Source organism: Xyrauchen texanus, chromosome 30 (genome assembly GCF_025860055.1).
Source record: "Xyrauchen texanus isolate HMW12.3.18 chromosome 30, RBS_HiC_50CHRs, whole genome shotgun sequence".
In the NCBI taxonomy this organism is placed as follows: Eukaryota; Metazoa; Chordata; class Actinopteri; order Cypriniformes; family Catostomidae; genus Xyrauchen; species Xyrauchen texanus.
The window spans coordinates 13742617-13763532 of NC_068305.1; the positions used below are offsets into that span (position 1 = coordinate 13742617).

Consider the following 20916-nt stretch of genomic DNA (forward strand, 5'->3'; position numbering starts at 1 on the left):
CCTAGCAACCAGGCCAATTTGGTTGCTTAAGAGACCTGGCTAGGAGACCTGCATGACTGCAGCCGAAGTGAGTATGCCGCAATTGAGTGACCATCATGTTGGGTCAGGAGGGGAGCATTCAGAATGAAAATATGAACTATAGTCATACAGTATGAATTAACTCCTTCACGAACCCAGAACCCAGTTTATTTGGGAAGGCAGTTTATTTATAATGAAAGTGTTTGTGACTTTCTGGTAAATTAGAATGGCCTGATGCAGGTGGTTGTGTAAAATGATGGGGAGCCTGTACTTAAGGGGAGGGGCATAAGTATATGTTTGGCAAACGAAATAGCAAGTGCTCTAAACAGAGAGGACTTGTGAAGAGGGAGGTTACATCTAGGTTGTAAAACCTTGCGAAAAAATTGTAAGGACACACCGTTCATACAGGCCCATGGGGAGGCCATGCCTCTAGCTGAATGTGCTTTAACACTGTTTCCATGTCCACTCTGACTCTGCTGATGACAGAATGGAAGTGCATACTTGCGTTTTGTGGGCCAGAGTGTCATGGAGACATATGTCATGGAGAGTGTCATGGAGACACCAGTACTGTTGCATTGTCTGAATGAATCAGAATGTGGTGATTCATAATATCGGAATGAAAATCTCTCAAAGCTAGAAAGATGACCAGTTGGGCATAACCATTTTTTGTAATTGTGACGCGGGTGAGCTGAATAGGGCATCCGCCAGGATTTTGACAGTTCGTTATGAACTTCAGGGAAGAACAGGTAAGTTCTACAAGATGCGGTCATCCACTGACCACTAGCCTGATGCAGCGAGAGACATGACAAATCATCATTCCCAGCATCAGAACCTCTGAAAGAGACTAGGCTGTGTGTTCCTGTGAAAGCCCGAAGCTCGTCATGCACATAATGTAACTGCTTAGACACATTGCATGGAAATTGAGGGGCTCTCGGGAAGTGACGAGGCTGAGTGATGTTTGCCGGAACACTGCAAGGAAGTGAAGAGTCTTCTTGTTGCCGTGGAATTTCTTCTCGCTGAATCGTATAGTCGATGGCAAAGCAGTAGAGGGCTTCTAGATGAGAGATGAATCGCTGTCTTGAAGGAAGAAAATTCAGAGGAATGGTGTTTGTGCACCTGCTTGTACAGCGGACAGATTTGTGCCTAAAAGGGCGGGGTTTAAACACCTTAGCCAATATTAGAATATTGGCATTATTGTAGAGAGGTTTCAACTAGGTCGTGTGGAAGGACCAGCACATCTGATTCACGTCAAAAAGTTAATATAGTGCTACTGTGAATAAGGTCTATGGTGCTCTGTTTATACTGTATTTATACTGTCTCGGTTTTAATGTATACTGCAAACATGTACATATATATGCAAGATGTTCTATATTCATAGAAAACCCTTATGACATACTACATTGACAACAGAGCACAAAGCAATGCACTCGATTTGACTTTTCATTTCCAGTATGACAGATGAAAATCAAATGCCTGATGAAGGTCATGTGGCCAAACGTCTATTGGAAGCTATGGTAATGTGTGATATTTTTGGCTTTTTGTCTAGATAATATATTTTTTCTTACAGACCTACCTATGACTTTTTGGGTGTGCAAGGGGCTTTGAATTATCAGAATGACAGATGAACCATCAAAAGTTATTTTTAATCAAGATCAATATCTCGAGTCATTATTTGATCAGACTCCCAAAGGTAAAAAAAAATATTAGTTACTTAAGAAAAACAATGCAAAGTAAAAAAAATTTGTTTCTGTAATAACCAGATGCCACTCACTGAGTTAAGCGTGCAACGTGTTATCATTGTATACTTTTTCACACACAATCAAAAATATATATATTTGGCTATTTTTTTATATTTACCTATTTTAATTTAATACAATTCCACCAAATTGAATTTTTTGAAATTAATAAAACTTTAAATATTTTATTTAATTGAAGATTACTAAATTCCATTTGATAGAATTGTTTTATGAAATCAAAGGGTAAATCTTAAAATATTTTCTGCACAGTAAGCAGTACACTATCATTCTATTCTGAACACTGCCTGTGTACACAAAGTTAGTGTTATATATATATTTATCTATTTATCTATCTTATGGTGCAACTTTCCACTGCTGAAGTAGTGTCTGATTTGGTAAAAAAAAAAAAAAGTCTGTTTCTACATCTGGATGTGTTCTGTTCCACTTACAAATACATGAAGGTCCTTTATTTTTCAGATGAGTATTTTTAGCTGCAGTCATGAGTTTTCTTCAAAGAGGGCAAATGTGGAGCAGTACTGTATTCTAAAGTAGATGGAGAGGTGGAGGGGGATAGAGAATTTGTTCTGGGGAAACATGAAATTTAGTTCTAAAAATGACCAAAAAAAGCACCATAACAGTAATCCGTATGACTTACTCGTTATATATTTAAAGTCTTCTGAAGCCATTTAATATTTTTGTGAGGAACAGGGTGAAATTTAAAGCTGAAGTTTGTCATTTCTGCTCCACTAAAGCTACAACAAACGAAATTGTAAAAATAAAAATAGTTTTCAAAACAGTTTTCTGAACCATGCCTTTGGCTGAGTAACGTTGTTGGGGGTGGATCTAAGTGTGTCAATCAAAACAAACAGCAATTTTCATAGTGCCACATAAAGACAGTGCTTACAGTTTCCCAGTAAATTAACTTATAAATGCCTTGTCTCTGCATACTCCAACTTTAAATCATTCCTTCATCATAGCTCTCAAATCTCATTTGCGCACATACGTAATTAAACAAACGAAAAATGTTAGGCCTATGTTTTATCTGTGAGGAAGAAAGCCGAGTCATATGGGTTTGGAACGTCATGACAGTGGCGAAGTAAATTACAAAATATATACATTTTGGGGTAAATGCACGTCTTCAACTGCCGTTGTAACAGAACACGGTTACAGATCGATTTATTTGTGAACGGTATACGTACCTGGTATAAATGATCATTTGTGGAGGTTTGGGCACAGACAATTGTGTAATGGAGCTCGACAGTGCGGTGTGACTTCCCCCTGCTGTTCACCAGCGTTAACACTCAACACTTCTGTCAAAAAATATCAATGTTTGAGCCCTCATTATTACTTTAGCTGCCATTAATATATAATAAGCAGTATAAATGAGGTGTTTACTATATATCTGTATACATTATTTAAATGTTATATTTTTTTTTTAATCCCTGTGACATTTGAAACATCTACCAAAATTACAGAAGAGAATTGTGTAAACCATTAAACTCGCTATGAGTCCGTCAATATAAACCGTTTTTCTTCTCTACCATACACGCTTTTGCAAACTAATAGACCGCTATCGCTTTAAGACGCGGAGGGTTTGCCTCTGTAAATGTGTACACGCAGTCAGGAAGAGCCTCAGAGAATGACACACAAATACAGGCAGCAGGAGCGGTAATGAATGGAGCCTTTCTGACAGACTTCTGTTTTATTTGAATTTCCGCTTTTAATCAGCACGAGCAAGTGACCGTTACAACCGTTGGGATTTTTCCCTGTTTGAAAGTCGCGCGAGGGTGAGTCTTTAAATGTCACAGTTTCACTGTTAGCTTTGCGGATGTGCTCTGACTAAAAACTGACTTGAACTCACTTATAGCAGCGCTAGACCGTCTTACAGACATGCACCATTCAGTGAGCTCGAATATTGACGTCGAGGTATATTGTTTTGTCACTATATTATGAGGGAAACACCTTGAAGCGGCTAGCTGGCTAACCGTTAGCCACTCTTGCTTTTAAACAACAGATGGAATTGATATTTCTGGCGCGAGAGCTAAATTTGACAATTGTTTCTACACATTTAAGGTTGTAAACATGCTTTTAGTTCAGTAAGTGAATTTTGCTTACATGTAAGGAAAGAGCATTACATGTCTTTAAATGGATGTGTATTCTGACAGCTCTATCAAGTCATATTGCATCTTACTGACCATCTCAAATCTAAAAGCTTGCCTAACTGGTTTATTTATAACTCTATTCGTGCACTTTAGACTTCTGTGCCATAGATGTGATGTCTAGATGAATGACTGATTGTATGTCATTACTGCCTGCGTGGACAGGATATGCTGCATACAGTCCACTCAATCTGTCCATGATTAATGTACAGTTATACACTTAACTGCTCTTGGTGAGAGCGCCTTTTGGTTGATTGCGTGACAAAGGTGATGCACATCTGCTGGTCTGAATTCCTGCAAGTGTTGAATGCCTTTGTGTTTGCCTACTTTTAAAAAAAAAAATTTTTGGTCATGTTTTGGGGGGGGGGGGTTTCCATCGTTTGTGAGATGAGTGTTACCAAGGCAGCAACTGTGGTCTTTTGACCCATTTTACAATGGTGTAAAACATAGGCTAGTGTATGAATATGTATGTGTGTGTATATATATATAGAGAGAGAGAGAGAGAGAGAGAGAGAGAGCGCAAAAGGTTTTAAAACACAAAAAATGTTGAGCAAGAGTAGAAGCATTAGATTCTTGTTTTTATAAGTGCAGCACATTAATATATTTAAACTTTGACATACAGATCTTTTCTAATGATTAAAGGCAAATATCAATAAAACTTCTATTATATACTGTCTACAAATATGCAGATATCTTGTTTAAACAGATGTCATTCACAAACCTCATGAAAATCCAGAGTTTTCTTCCCATCAAGCGTTCCTCTAATATCTTCCTCTGAAGCGCCGCTTCTGTCAGCCAGAATCAAAACTTCCTCTTCACAAATCATGACAGTCAGTGGTCACAATCCAAGCAGGCGATGCAGGCCATTTAAACTGTCAGGAGACTGGTGCTCGCGCCGGGTCCACATGAGCACGTGAGTGCAACCAAAGTCTTACTAGCAATTCAGTCTCGGGAGGTCATCATTTGGAGCCAAAGTCTATGCAGTAGTGATCGTGGGATGGAGCCGCGGTATCATGGTCCCGCCCGAAGCTAATGGCTATACTACAGTACTGGCTTTTTAATTCAAGTTCAAGGGCAGAATGATTTTTTTAGACTGGGTATAATTCAGATTTTTACCATAATAGGCCTATTTTCTAAAATAAAAAAATAATTTGTTACTGCCAGTTACCGATCACCTGCTTTTTTTTCCAAATAGTTAACATTAGACTGCTGTCTTAACTAGCTAGCTAATAACATTAATTTACTGATTAGCTTACAAAGCACAAATTTAACTTACTAAAAAACTGTAGTGATCCCTCAGATCATTAGGTTGGTTAATTTACTCCAAAACAACTAATTTTGTCAGTTTGAAAAGACAATTACAGTTATGGAAAGTTAAAAGTTAAATTAAACACTTCATCTCCTCTCAACATTCTCGAAAAGTTTGCAGGTGCCTCCACGACTACTTCACTCAGAGAAGCTGTCAATCATTACATCACACCCCCTTTTATAGCATCAAATAACTATTTAAAACCAAACTTATCAGAAAAAATGTAACACTTTATCATACATCTACATTATAAGAACTACCTAAAATGACAAACCATCTTTGGGAAAAATGTGTTTGAGGTGTACTTTGATTTTTTTAGTGTGGCTAATGTCCCATCCGCTAACATGGAAGGGAGCAGGGTTTATGATCGAAACTGTAGCCAGTCACCAGGGGTCAATCGAGATGGTTTGGCTTAACTTTTGGGGAGCTGTCATGTAATCCATCTATATAGACAGTCTATGGTACAGACCTTCTGACTGTTAAATGTGCTATGTCTTTTCTTATCGATCATACTGATAGCATAGTGGACCATTAAATATTGAAAAAATTCCATGGACATTGATGGAATGTTCAAACAGGGCAACGTAATGTTTGTGAATTCTATGTAATGTCTTTCTGACTATCCAGAGACTATTATGCAGAGATGGGTCACTTCTATTAAAATGCATGGGAGAAATTGGAACGCCCAACGGTCAACAGATGTAGAAAGGTAGTCTCACCTTGCAGGTGTGATATGAGTGTTGTCAAATTTTACTGCTTATTTGAAAGATGTTGTTTAAACTTGAACTTGGCAAGCAGTTTTTGAGATTTCGATGTTCCCCCATTCAAGTAGATAGGAGCTGCACTGTGGTGACTTCAAATAGCCTCCCGAGAGCATTCCAAAGATGGCCGCCAGTGGACTGACTAGCTAGAAAGACTTTGGACTATATCCCGAGTGACTTTGACAAGGTCCAAATTGTTATGGCCAAACGACTGGGTCAGAGCATCTCTGAGATGACAAGGCTTGTGGGGTGCCCCAGTCAGCAGTGGTGAGTACCTATCGAAAGTGGTCCGAGGAGGGACAAACCACAAACTGGCGACGGTGTTGGGTGCCTAAGGCTCATAGATGCGCTAGGGCAATGAAGGCTGGTCCGAACTGTGGCACAAGTCACAGAAAATTGTAATGGGAGGAATGTGTCACAACACGCAGTGCATCACACCCTGCTAATTATGCAATTATGTGAGAAGAAATTAATGGCTGAATAGCTGAAATCTACCTCTGGTTTGAGTTCTGTTTGTATTTATTCAGTGCAAAGGATTTTTCCCATTAATATTTTGCTAAGGCGTTTAATTAAATCCCCAATAATAGAGTTGTTAGCAGTTATCCAAAGGAACCACCTCTGAGGTGTATCACAACATTACTTTGATTTGAAGCAAAAAAGTATTTGAAGATTGGACAAAAAGTCAAAAGTAAAAGGCTTTGTACTTAGCATCTTTAACGAGGGCACAGACTACTATCCCATGAAGCATTGCAAATTATGTAATTAAATGGAAATACATGAAAATGTTTAAAACTATTGATTTTAGGTTGTTGAATATAAGTACATTTTTGGTAATGTCACTGGCACCAAATAGAGAAAAACAATGCTGATCCATGTTGGAGGTGAAATTTGAAGAAAACGAAAATTGTGTAGTGGGATTAGACCAACTACTATGTAATGTACCATATTCAAAGCTGTATTATGTGGATGTCTGCCAAACATTTTCCTTTTATACAGTTGTCATGTGTGGGCCGATCCCACATACCGATACTGCATATAAGATTCCAGAGTACACAAGTAAATGTGTGTGTGTGTTTTTAGTAGAAGTCTTTGGAGTGGCAGAGCTCTCAAACACAGTATAAGCCCCAGTCTGAGATCAGGAAGTGCTGAGAGACACCGTGTTCAGACTGTGTTTGAAAGGGCTTAGTGCAGCACAACAGTATGTTAAGGGAGAGTCTGACTCCTGCTACTGCTTGAATAGACCCTTGGGAAGAGTGTATAGATATGTCATTATGTGGTGTTTTCAAATGTTCAAATTAATGTTAGCATGTTTAATATAAAGCTGAAGTCAGAAGTTTACATACACTTAGGTTGAAGTCATTAAAACACATTTTTAACCACTGATTTAATATTAGCAAACTATAGTGTAATGAAGTTCAATGGAAAGGAGGCGGCGAAAACCGGCTTGGCAGTATAAATAATATTTTAATGATAAACTTAAACAAAAGACAAAAACACATACATGACAGACATGCCCGTAAATGATCTCTCTCTCCCGCACCATCTTCCGCAGTTGGCCTTTATCCCTCTCGGAGGCTTGATTAGCCTGATAAGGGACCGCGTGTGTAGAATCACCACCTGCCCTCCGCCCTGCCACACATAGTTTTGGCAAGTTATTTTGGACATCTACATGCATGACAAGAGTAATTTTTTTCAACAATTGTTTACAGACAGATTGTTTAATTTTTAATGGACTATATCGCAATTCCACTGGGTCAGAAGTTTACATGCACCAAGTTAACTGTGTCTTCAAGCAGACTGGAAAATTCCAAAAAAATATTGAATTGGTGGTGAACCTGTGGATGTATTTTAAGGCCTACTTTCAAACTCAGTGCCTCTTTGCTTGACATCATGGGAAAATCAATAGAAATCAGCCAAGACCTCATTGTGGAAAAATGTTTTTTTCAAAATTGTGGAACTCCACAAAACTGGTTCATCCTTGGGAGCAATTTCCAAATGCCTGAAGGTACCACGTTCATCTGTACAAACAATAGTATGCAAGTATAAACACCATTGGACCACGCAGCCATTATACTGCTCTGGAAGGAGATGCAATCTGTCTGCTAGAGATTAACGCAGTTTGGTGCAAAAAGTGCAAATTAATCCCAGGAGTGCCAACATAAATATCTCGTATCATGCACATTGACAAGTGCACGAGGAACAAATCAATGGCCACTGTTTGTGAGTAATTTAATCGCGGTAGACATCCGTTTATTTATTAAAGTTGCTTTTACATACCTTTCGAAATAATAGACAGCAGTCATGGAATTAGCCCACAAAACATAAATCATATAATTTCTATGCACAAAGATGTTTTAAATTAAAAATAAATACACAATACTAGGAAAAAGGTTTCAGTGTGTTTTTTGTTTTGTTTTTTTATGCAGCACTAACATATAACCCAATTAAATGAAAGTTCGCTAACTGGTTAGTTTAGTTTCTCTTTTGGACTTCCCATGAAATATCGTCGCCATAGCAACCAACACCAGTGATTGGTGATCTGGGTCAACACTAATGAAAAATTGTTTCACCGATATGAACGTCAGCATGTTCCATAATGAACAAATAAACAGTAATAGGTTAAAGTGCCCAGATTCTCACACCAATATACACTCACCTAAAGGATTATTAGGAACACCATACTAATACTGTGTTTGACCCCCTTTCGCCTTCAGAACTGCCTTAATTCTAAGTGGCATTGATTCAACAAGGTGCTGAAAGCATTCTTTAGGAATGTTGGCCCATATTGATAGGATAGCATCTTGCAGTTGATGGAGATTTGTGGGATGCACATCCAGGGCACGAAGCTCCCGTTCCACCACATCCCAAAGATGCTCTATTGGGTTGAGATCTGGTGACTGTGGGGGCCATTTTAGTACAGTGAACTCATTGTCATGTTCAAGAAACCAATTTGAAATGATTCGAGCTTTGTGACATGGTGCATTATCCTGCTGGAAGTAGCCATCAGAGGATGGGTACATGGTGGCCATAAAGGGATGGAGGGGGCCTAAAGTGTGCCAAGAAAACATCCCCCACACCATTACACCACCACCACCATCCTGCACAGTGGTAACAAGGCATGATGGATCCATGTTCTCATTCTGTTTACGCCAAATTCTGACTCTACCATCTGAATGTCTCAACAGAAATCGAGATTCATCAGACCAGGCAACATTTTTCCAGTCTTCAACTGTCCAATTTTGGTGAGCTCTTGCAAATTGTAGCGTGGTACCCGGTGGGGTCTTCTGCTGTTGTAGCCCATCCGCCTCAAGGTTGTGCGTGTTGTGGCTTCACAAATGCTTTGCTGCATACCTCGGTTGTAACGAGTGGTTATTTCAGGCAAAGTTGCTCTTCTATCAGCTTGAATCAGTCGGCCCATTCTCCTCTGACCTCTAGCATCAACAAGGCATTTTCGCCCACAGGACTGCTGCATACTAGATGTTTACCCTTTTCACACCATTCTTTGTAATGACCCTAGAAATGGTTGTGCATGAAAATCCCAGTAACTGAGCAGATTGTGAAATACTCAGACCGGCCCGTCTGGCACCAATAACCATGCCACGCTCAAAATTGCTTAAATCACCTTTCTTTCCCATTCTGACATTCAGTTTGGAGTTCAGGAGATTGTCTTGACCAGGACCACACCCCTAAATGCATTGAAGCAACTGCCATGTGATTGGTTGATTAGATAATTGCATTAATGAGAAATTGAACAGGTGTTCCTAATAATCCTTTAGGTGAGTGTGTATATATATAGCGAATTTTGTGTGATAAATGTTCACTGCACGGGTTAAAGTTTTGTGTACATTACCATTATTTGTAAGGGAAACCGTATGTGTGAGCTAGGAATTAAATTAAACGGTCCTATTTTATAAGGAAATTTATAATTGAATCAGTCGCGTTTGACAACCGTTATAATTTAGATCCGTGACAAATAACTAGATTATTTTTCTGAATTAAAATCGTAATACAACATCTTGTTGTATCCCCTCACAATTTCTACTCTAGGGAATCAGCTTTAATAAGAGAATTATGATTAATTCTCTTATTGGAGTAATATTATTCTCATGGCTTATTGACAATAATATTACACATATAGGTAGAGCTTTGAAGCCAAATCTTTTAGAAACAGGTAAGTGATTATTTATCAAAATATACCTCAATCAAAATATCTTTAAAATGGAAACATCAGTAATTAATTATAACTCGTTATAATTAATTATGAACATTTGGATCAGTTAATAGATTTAACTTGAGGTAGCTGAATGAATATTACAATCAGTTTATCTTTTTGTCCAGCGAACACTGTCTTGATCGTCCATCAGTTCTCAGAAAGGATATTTTTCATGGCCACACAAAAATATCTCTGTCTTAGCATGGAGCTGAGATCGAATCGTTAAATTTACATTGATATACAAGCAGACCAGAATCAACTCGCAAGAATGTACACAAAGGTTTGTTTAACTAAAATACGAACACATAACTAATCTAAACAATATCATACACACGAAACTCATACATGGGAAAGGGAAAATAAAATGAAACCGGAACAGAATAGGGGAAATGCAGTTATGAAAAGAATAATTTGACCATCTGAGAGAACCATTAGTTTCTTAAGACCACCTTTGTTGCAAAGGGGTTGTCAGCTTACACTAAAACTACATTCAGTTTGTTACTGGTACGATACTTGCAATTGCCTTGGCTGTTGAGAGAATGCCCGGATGCAGTCACGGGAGAAAGGCTTGATGGATCCTTGGGTCGATAGTTTGGAGGTTGCAACCAATTTCTTCTGCATTGAATAAGGAAATTATGATGAACTGTGGTGTTCATTGACTCCATGGTCAAGGTAGTTGCACATGGCTTGAGGTGTTGTGGTCTGCCACCTCGTGGTCAGCATGACCAGCAGCAGCGGGAAGAGAGAGTCTGGGGAAAAGTCAAGTCAAGTGGTTTTTATTGTGGTTTCAACCATATACAGTTAGTACAGTACACAGCGAAACGAGACAACGTTCCTCCAGGACCATGGTGCTACATAAAACAACATAGGACAAACCCAGAATCACATGAGACTACACAGACTAAATAACATACCTATATAAAGTGCACGTGCAAACGTGTGCAAAAAGTACGGGACCGTACAATAAATTACTAACAATGAACAGGACAATAGACACACTAAGAGACAGTGCAGCGCCGACCAGTACACAGTAGAGCAAAAGATGACAGTTTCTAAAAATGCCAAATGTAAACATGACATACTATGAGATCGTGTTCTATGCACATAGCAGTTATTGAGGTAGCAGCCAGTTATAAAGTGACAAAATTAAAGTGCAACTCAGGACGTGTGTGTGTGTGTGTGTGTGTGTCAACCCGTCTCTTGAGTATTGAGGAGTCTGATGGCTTGGGGGAAGAAGCTGTTACACAGTCTGGCCATGAGGGCCCGAATGCTTCGGTACCTCTTGCCAGACGCAAGAGGGTGAAGAGTTTGTGTGTGGGGTCGTCCACATTGCTGGTTGCTTTGCGGATGCAGTGTTTTTTGTAAATGTCTTTGATGGAGGGAAGAGAGACCCCGATGTTCTTCTCAGCTGTCCTCACTATCCTCCGCAGGGTGCAAGAGTCGGTGCAATAGTGGTTTAGTTAAGCTGTTTTTCATACACACTGCCAGTGACACTATCCCATTCATTTTCAATGAGAGCTGGCGACTTCCAGCGGCATGAGCTGTCGTGACCGTTGGCGACCAGATGTGGACGTGTCCAGTGATGCGACAAAGTTGAGACAAGTTTAACTTTATTCAAATGAAGAGCGACTTACAGGAGTGACAGCCAATACGAGAGAAGACGGTAGAGCTCGTGTGATCTCTCTCTCTCTCAGCTCCTACAGTAATGGAAAGATCAGGGGACCCACCCTTTGCAGCAGCTCATCAAACTGCTGGAAACGGACTTCATCCAGCCGCAGCTCTTGCACCAGACGGTGGTACTCACCATGCTGACTCAGAGATTGAATGATTTTGTGGACCCAGACAGACCGACATTTGCGTTTTCGCCTCTCTGGCAAAGTGCACACCTTGTTTCTCATTCATCTTTGATATAAAGCATTTTATGTACTGATTTCATTTATATTTAGTCTTTTCCCTCCAAAATGTTTGTTTTTAGCGGCAAGAAAACTAATTCGCTGTCACTTTCTCACTTTTTCACACTAATGAAAATAAAAAAATGGTCCATGCAGACCATGCATTTTCAAAATGTTCTCTCTGTAGATACACCTGAACCCCCATACAGTAACATTCCTCAGTCACAAGGGCTTCTATGCCCCCGTACTTGGCTATCTGTATGTAAAGAAAAATGAAAATAATTTTAATGTAAAAAAAATGTATATATATATATATATATATATATATATATATATATATATATATATATATATATATACTCTCACCCTAACACTCCGTCTTCCAAACCATGTTTTTGCCTTACCCCGATTCACTACAGTAAGCCTACAATAATGATTTATATTTTAGAGCTGTTGGGACGTATTTGGCAGGAAATTGCATACTTCTGTCAGTCATCCATACGTGTTTCGTCATGTCCGTAAATAAAGAAAAGTTACAGCTTTGCAGCATGTGTATATGTGCCTTTTGAATAAAAAAATAAAGAAGCCTCTTAACCGAGAAGAGTCAGCAAGCAAAAAGGTAACGTGACAGAGCCTGTTATACAGTACAACACGTAACTACATCGGATTGGCTTTTCAAAGGTGGCGACAACTTTGAGATTTCGAGGATTTAAAACAGACCAAGAGATGGAGTTTTTCCTTACTTGACAGGTAAGATACGTTGTTGGACCGATAGTTAGCCAGGTAGCTTTTTTTAGAGTGGTAGTTTGTTAGATTGCATTAGCCACTTTAATGGAGCATTTTATTGTAGATTGTGGTACTTCAGTGCTTTCAATTCCATTTCGAGGAAGGACGGACAGTGGAAACATATTTATTTTATGCTGGTAACAATGCCAATCTGTAAACCACTTACTACCTTGGTCTATTTGCCTGCATTTTTTTCGAATATCCATGTTTTTCATCATTTCGTTATTTATTTTATGAGGGAAGGGGACAAGTTTTGATGTCATTAGTGACAATTGAACTGATAAGATGATCACCTCGAACCATGGTTACACCGGTACTCCTAAAACCATCAGATTCATCCTTGCGGAAGTGCAGAGCCGAAGCACATCTCACATTATTACCGAAACAAATGCCAGCACTTCCTCCTGAATGAATTAAGGCCCATTCAAACCAAGCAAGATAACTAGGGGCCTATAACAATAACTGTAATGATTATGGACATTACGTAAGCATCCATACCAACGGACGATAACTTTCTGCTTATTCTAAGTGCGCGCTGCAGTTATGTTCACAGTCAAGAAAATAGATGTAGATTACCTGCTACTGCTCTATGTTTTGCAAAGAAACCAAAAGAAAAACAGACGCAAACAACTTCAAAAGAGACAAGACAATGTTGTCGACATAAGTGCTGGATCCATAAGGTAATTTATCCTCAATGCTTTTTATTTATCTCTGTTAATACTGAAGAAATATTTTGAAAAACATTGCCGGATCTTGAGCAGGAGATTCAATTTAGTTTGCGTGTGGCAGTCCGGTGCTGGAATGTGTTATTTTGAAGATGAGTGCATGTTGCGGCTTGAGCCCTTTAAAGCTGGATGATTTTGATTGGCTGTCAATGTTTTTATTGTTCATCAGCTGGAAAAAAACCTCTGAAAGTGATCCCAACAATATCTTTCCGAACACACACCACAATATATATATTATAAAACTCATCCCTCTTTTTCTTTTCTCTCAAAATTCGAGGTTCCCGTGGTTTAAAGGCGACAGTTTAAAGGCAGAAATATACATTTATTTAACCACTTACATTAATTCTTCTGTTAAAACTTGTGTATTATTTAAGTTGTTTAAATTATTATTTTTACAGTTGTTTTAGGGTTTACGGGCGTTACGTCATCATGGCAACAAAGTTGTAACATTGTATATAACTTTACATAGAAAAGGTTTGTAAGACATTACAGATATTGTTTATGTCATGTGGCTGCACTTTTGAAACATGTACATTTACATATTGCGTAGTTAAGTATTTTAACATTTACAGATTGCCTCAATGTAACCCAAGTGGTTTTTTGTTGTTGTTGTTTTTTTCACAAGACATAATAATGTAATGTTGTAATCAACATTTTGCCACAAATGCAGCCGATTGAGCTTAACTAATATTGAACCTGGAATATTCTTCTAATGCAGTGTTTCCCAAACTGAGGTACGCGTACCCCTGGGGGTACGTGAGGTGACAATGGGGGTATGCGAATAACATTCTGAGATTTACATAATTTTCAATTTCATCACAGTCTAAAATAACTTTCAAACCCAGTTCATGTATTTCTCACTGGCAAAAATGATTTTGTGTGCCCTCTAGTATAGAAACACCAAAATGGTTGTCATAAAGGTCAGAAAAATATGCTATGAAATAACATTGTGCTAGGTGACGTAGCTGAGTTATAGCATGTAAAATACTTCACTGTTTTACCAGACTCACACATGTCAGTCAACCACAATTTTAGTTTATTAATTTTTTTCGCAGTTTGAAACGTATCTTGTATTTAAGATTAGATGAATAGGGAGTTTAGATAGTGATTGTATAAGTTCAAAAGCTTTGACAGGTGTCAGACATTCATCAGCACCAAATAATTTTCCATATTCACACACAGTAATTTTCAATCACATTTGATCACATGGTAGAGACCTGTTTTTACATTGTTGCATGATGTTTTCAACAGCAAATGAGCTCAACCTTTCTAACAGTGCCAAATGTGACATAAAAAGCACCTTGGGCTGACCACGTGATTGCACAGATACTTACCCACAATGCTCAAAGCTGGCCGGGCAATGCCGTATCTGCAATGATGGGCAATTCCAGGCACAGAACCGAACGCTATTATTAAATACCACGACGCGATGAAGGGGGAGTTTACAAGTTATGCAGTTATATCATATCTAGCGTTCCCATCTCAATCGATAGGCATATTAATCATACACATTCAGTATGTGTATGATTAATAATACATGTATAAAACATGTAAAAATTATAACCTATAAAGGGAGTTGTTTTACAAATATAATTGTGTTAAACAGACATATATTCAAATTAGCTTCTGTGAATTTTATCTATGCGTTAGAGAGGGGGTATGCGAAAGGATGTTGCATGTTTGAAGGGGTACGCCACTGTAAAAAGTTTGGAAGCCACTGCTCTAATGAATTAATATAATGACTAAATTATTAATACATTAATTCTGTGTAAGCACACCTTTTACTAGAATCTGTTCTGTTAAAATATAAAATCACATCATCTTTTTATTTCCAAATGTTTTTTTCCTTTAAGAAATGGGAATCGTTAAATTCCTTACAATGTCCATCCCTATCCTTTGTCTTTTTCATTCTTATTTCTTTCACTTCTTACAGGAATTGTCCTCTGTCCTTCTTCATTCACAGTCTAGTGGTTTAAACTGCTTCTGTCCAGCCTATCCGGTGGTGGTGTTGGCCAGACAGCGGGCCGTGCCATGCTACAGGCGTGAGAGCTTGTCCCCCGGCAGACTCAGGCGAGGTGGTCCCAGTGGGTGTCTGGCTGCAGGAGGTTATGAAGCTAAAGCAGCGTGTGGTGGTTCTGTGTGCTGTGCTTTTTCTCCTCGGCCTGGCCAAAGTCTTCATGCTGGATGGAGGGGAGGGCTCGGCCACTAGCCGTCGCGACCTCCGTGCCTTCCGCAATATGGAGGCCAGCCTGTCTCTTGCCAAAGGAGATCGCCTCACAAACACCCTGCAGTCGCCCTGGGAAGTGGCCGCCCAGTGGGTCGGGCCACGGGAGGTGTACCCAGACGAAACACCCGAGCTAGCCGCCGTGCTGAACGCCCTTGCCACTGCTCATGTGGAAAGAGCAGATGTGGGATATAAAGGCACCCAGCTGAAAGCCCTGCTGGTGCTCGACGGAGGACAGAAAGTGGTGTTCAAACCCAAGAGGTGAGGAGATGACTTGATTGAGATGGGGAACGAAAGAGAAAGTAAATGTATTGTGAATTCATAAAGAGTGAGAGTGAGTGAATTAGAGATTGAAAAAGCAAGCAAGTGAGTGAAACAGAAAATAGAGTGTATGAGTAAGACCCGTTTCACACAACATGCATATGCGACAGTTGAGCAGCACATGTTCATTTCAGCACCTATATTAAGAGCATTTTCACCGCACACACAAGGAGCGTTGTGCTGCATCCCAGAAGAGACACTGAAAGTAGTGTCAGTGCTGAGCTTATTTTTGCCACCCATCTCATGCGGAAATCAGCAGAAAACTGGTTGAAAATGTAAACCTTTAAAGGGGTCATGACATACTTTTTTCTCATTATTTTCCCTGAAGCCCACTTATAATACAAGTAGTGTTATTTTTTTTTTACCTGGAAAAAGTAATAATGTTGTAATGTATTATCATTTTCTGATAATACATATTGTCTTTTATGGACTACTGACTGAAACGGTCCGTTTGGCCTCAGCTTTTCCTTTAAACTTCAGTGTAAACGCCCACTGTTTTGATTTGCTAATATCATTCAGCCCTTTGAATACAGGTGCGTGTGTGTGCACGTGCGTGCGTGCGTGTGTGTGCGCGTGCGTGCGTGTGTGTGCGCGTGCGTGCGTGCGTGCGCGTGCGGGCGTGTGCGTGCGTGTGTTTTCGCTTGTTTGAAACTCAATCGTAAGAGAGAATGAAGCAGCTCCATAAAAAAAGAGTTTACACACAATGCTCATCCAACACGAAATAACAATAGCAACAAAGTCAGCGACATACAATGCATCCATCTGTATCAAACTGTTTACGCAAGCCCAGCTGCACCATAAATATCTAACAGTCAACAGACAAATGAGACTTCTTACTTACGGTTTTACGGTCACATTCAAAAGTGTTTTAACTGCCCTTAATCTTTAAATAATTGTTCCTTTGCAAAGCTTTTGACTGATTTACAATCCATGCTGTAATGAGCCAAACGCGCATATAAGCCTGCACTGATACGATCGGGAAATTTGTTAAACTTCGTACACTCTTTCCCGATGTTGCGATGCTTTGACAGAAGGCAAAGCAGAGATGCTTAAAAAGAAGCGCGCATCACCAGAAACTTGAAAACGGTTTACATAGACCAGCAATTAAGAATAGTGCAGATGGGCAAAGGAATGCGTCGTCAAAGTCTTTTTGCAAGTCAGTTTACTCTGTGGCCATCTTTGGAATGCTCATTGGGAGCTATTTTTCTTGGTAAGCAAGCGGCAATGCAGTACAGCTCCTGCTTGAATGGGAAAAGACCAAAATCTACAAAACCATTGGTAAATATTACAATCAAAGAACATATTTCAAATCAGCAGTAAAATCTTGACAACACTGGTATCATAAATGGTGCTTCTTTACCTCAGATTACGCTAAAAGACTACATTTTCCAAAGTTGTATAATTTATGTGTATGCACATTATCAAGTTGACTGACAGGCGATATCTGTATCTTAAAGATGATTGGCTCTTTTACATGTAATGTGTGACTTTCTACATACATCCTTTGATAGTTGGTTTTCCAATTTCTCCCATTCATTTTAATAGAGGTTACACGTCTCTGATAAATAGTCTCTGGATGCATTCATACACAAAACAGCAAGATGCAGCGCAGCAGGCTGAAAGAGAATAGATGTCTTCTTTTAAAAGTTATAACTTGACAAAGCATCTTTTAAAAGCAGCACTCATTGCGCAATGCATGACAACTGTCAAAGTCATCCATCTTGTGTATGCTTGTATAGAAAGACTTTAAAATGTAATCCAAATGGGCACAAGGAGGTGTCCTGTGAAGTTCCCCTTTGGCTTATCTGTCCTGCTCTATTCTCTTCAGCCGATTGAGTGTCAGTGGGTGGGGCCAAGGTTGCGACAATTTATAAGGTGTTGAAGTCTTGCTGTGGAGGTGGTCATGCATTAATGATGACCCCATGTGATGTCACAAAACCATGGAAAAAGAGAAGCTTTTTTTGATGCTTGGTTTCAAATGCATTTTTGGTGAGGAAATTTGAGTTCTGAAATGTACAGTATGGAGCAACGTGGTAGATTTGGCAGTGGAGGAATGCTCCTGCTAAACAGCGGCACTGGAGATATTGATTTGTCACTGTCAAGTTAAATTCAGTAAACAGCATTTGATTACCACAAAAATACATTTATTTTTCTTAAAAAAAAAAAAAAAAGCTAAATTCTGGGCTACAGTGACATGCAATGAAAGTGAATGGGGCAATCCGTAAATGTTAAAATACTCACTGTTTCAAAAGTATAGCCACAAAACTTGAACAATATGAATACTAACATGATTGATTGTAAAATCATATTAACATGATAGATTTATATAATTGTTTTCAAATCTTTTCTGTGTACAGTTATATCCAATTTTACTACTTTGATGCAATGATGACATAATGCGTTAAACCCTAAAACCATAATTTATACACCCCATCATACAGTTTTTTTTAACAGAAGAACTAATGTAAATGCTTTTATTAAATTGTAAGCTTCACCTTTAAATCCTCCAAGATTTGGCCCCATTCATTCCATTGTAACCTCGATTTTTGTTTTTGTTTTAATGGAAAAGTAAAAGTCGAAATTGTTTTTGTGCTAATCAACATTATTCTGTAAATGTTGTCAATTGAGCTTAAAATTGCTGTTAGAGATTTTAGCAGTTCTGGGACTCCCAAGAGACTAAGCCATTGAATAAGACATGCCCCCTCTTTCTAAAACACACCTTCCAAAAATACCATTGAGACCGTCACCGAGCAGAGAAAAGAAGCAGTGTGTGGGTGTCAGACAACATTAGCAATATAGTGTCCTCAACTGACAGATATTATGAATGTGAATATGGCATGAAACCTGAATGATTTTCCTCGACTACTACACAATGAGATCGTGCAAAATTATTTAAAAGTGAGAAAGCACATGAAAATCTTCTGATTGGCTGATAAATATATATATATATATATTTATTTATTATATTATATTGCTCACCACACCTTTAACTTGTGTTGAACCTGGAATATTCCTTTTAAGGTAATCTTCTGTTTAGTTACCCAGGAATAATTTTATTTTCTGTAAAAAGCTGTAACTCTGTGAGACCAGCACACGCCTGCTGTTGCAATTGGCCTACAGCACTGCGTATTTGATGCAAAATGTGTGAAAGAGGCCTAAGAGTTGTCAGCTCTCTTGATAGGATGCTGTTGCTTCTGTGTGAATGGTGGCGATTCATCTAGTTTTGGACAGTGAGGGCGCTTCGGACACAGAGCTGATCTGGGAGTTCAGCTGTTAGAGTTTATTAGAGTTATCATGGATCTAGATGGCTTTAGATAAGTGATGAAACTCTCCTGGTGTCCATTATCTGTAAGGTCATTGATCATACAGGCTTAACTCTAATGGCTTCCTGGAGCAGAACTTCCAAGATGCAACTGAAAACAGGCAGATTTTAGGAGGATTTTCCCATTGGAAAAAGGGAAAACGTGTATATTTTCAGCCAAAATAAATGTTTTGTCCTAAATATTCCTGCTGTGTCAGGACTCAGTTTTGCTCTGAGATATTTAAAATAACACTTTGTGTGGGCAAATCTCCACACAATTGAGGATTTTCTGTTTCAGCCCTTGAGTTAAATAGATTGTTTATCCAAAAATAACAGCAAAAGTAACAGCTTTTTAACTTGGCTTTTTTTTAACAATATGGCTAAAAATTATATCTATATATTTTGCAGCCTATTGATGATATGAGTGAGAGAGAGAGAGGGAGGGAGGGAGAGAGAGTATATCTCATGTATTTGCTCTGAAATTGCTCAAAGGTGACTTTTTTTTTTTAAATCAGAGGAACCATCATTTCATCCAAGTCGATTTAAAGGGATAGTTCACCCAAAAATGAAAATTCAGTAAATGTTTACTCAAAATGTCGTGCTCAGTGATGTCATACAATGCCAGTTTATGGTGACCACCTCTTCAAGCTTCAAAACGATGCAAAAGTATAATACAGAAGTCTAATAAATTAATCCATGAGATTCATGATTATGAAAGCATACCATGAGGTTTGTTGAGAAACCAACTGAAATCGAATGTATTATTTAGTGAAACTGTTGAATGACCGATGCACCCCTCTGCACATTTATGAGACTGCACAAGAGCAAGTTCAAGCAGCTCCCGCTCACGAAATAGGGCGTTCAGTCGAAAGCCACTTTATCTCAGTTTAATTGAAAACATCAAATTAATAAGGCTGGGCATAGAAATGCATCTATTCTCTGACTACAAACTCATCAGACATATTTAGTAAGTTCTGTTCTCTGGTTTGTGTGCAGCTGTATTGTGTTCTGTTGTTAATATCACTGTGTTAGACCTGTTTTTAGATAAACAAAATTAGTTTTAGCTTGAACGTCAACATTTTCATTAAATAATACAATAGATTTCAGTTTGTTTCCCACCAAAGCTCATCGCATGCTTTCATTACAATCATGAATCGCATGGAATAATTTATTAGACTTCTGAATTGTACTTTTGCATCCTTTTGAAGCTTGAAGAGGTGGTAATCATAAACTGCCATTGTGTGACAGTACAATTTCTTTTCATAATATCTTCCTGTGTTAGGAAAAAGAAAGAAAGCCAGATGGGGTTTTAACAACACAGGGAAGAGTAAACAAGGACATCATTTTTATTTTAGGGTGAACTCTCCCTTTAATATTTTAAAGGTATCGAATAAAAAAAACTGTTAAAAAAAAAATAATAAGGCCGTGTTTCCCCACAGTTTTTCAATAAATAAACACGAGATGAGATTTA

The 20916-nt window shown here is 38.6% G+C and overlaps 1 protein-coding gene across 4 annotated transcripts in view; it reads left to right on the forward strand.

Moving 5' to 3' along the window:
• Window positions 1-3383: 3383 nt before the first annotated feature.
• The window catches only part of LOC127623728 (glycosaminoglycan xylosylkinase-like), a 45999-nt gene continuing 28466 nt past the window's right edge, over window positions 3384-20916 (forward strand). For 2 of the 4 annotated variants that reach the window (XR_007968085.1, XM_052098208.1), the window contains exons 1-2: window positions 3384-3541; window positions 15533-16084. Coding sequence is in view for 1 of the 4 variants with exons in the window: in XM_052098208.1 (XP_051954168.1) it covers window positions 15708-16084 (377 nt within the window). In the remaining 3 variants the exon portion in view is untranslated. Of the gene's footprint in view, window positions 3542-12634; window positions 12839-15532; window positions 16085-20916 lie in introns of those variants that run through there. The other 2 variants (XR_007968086.1, XR_007968087.1) reach the window with 2 other exon arrangements.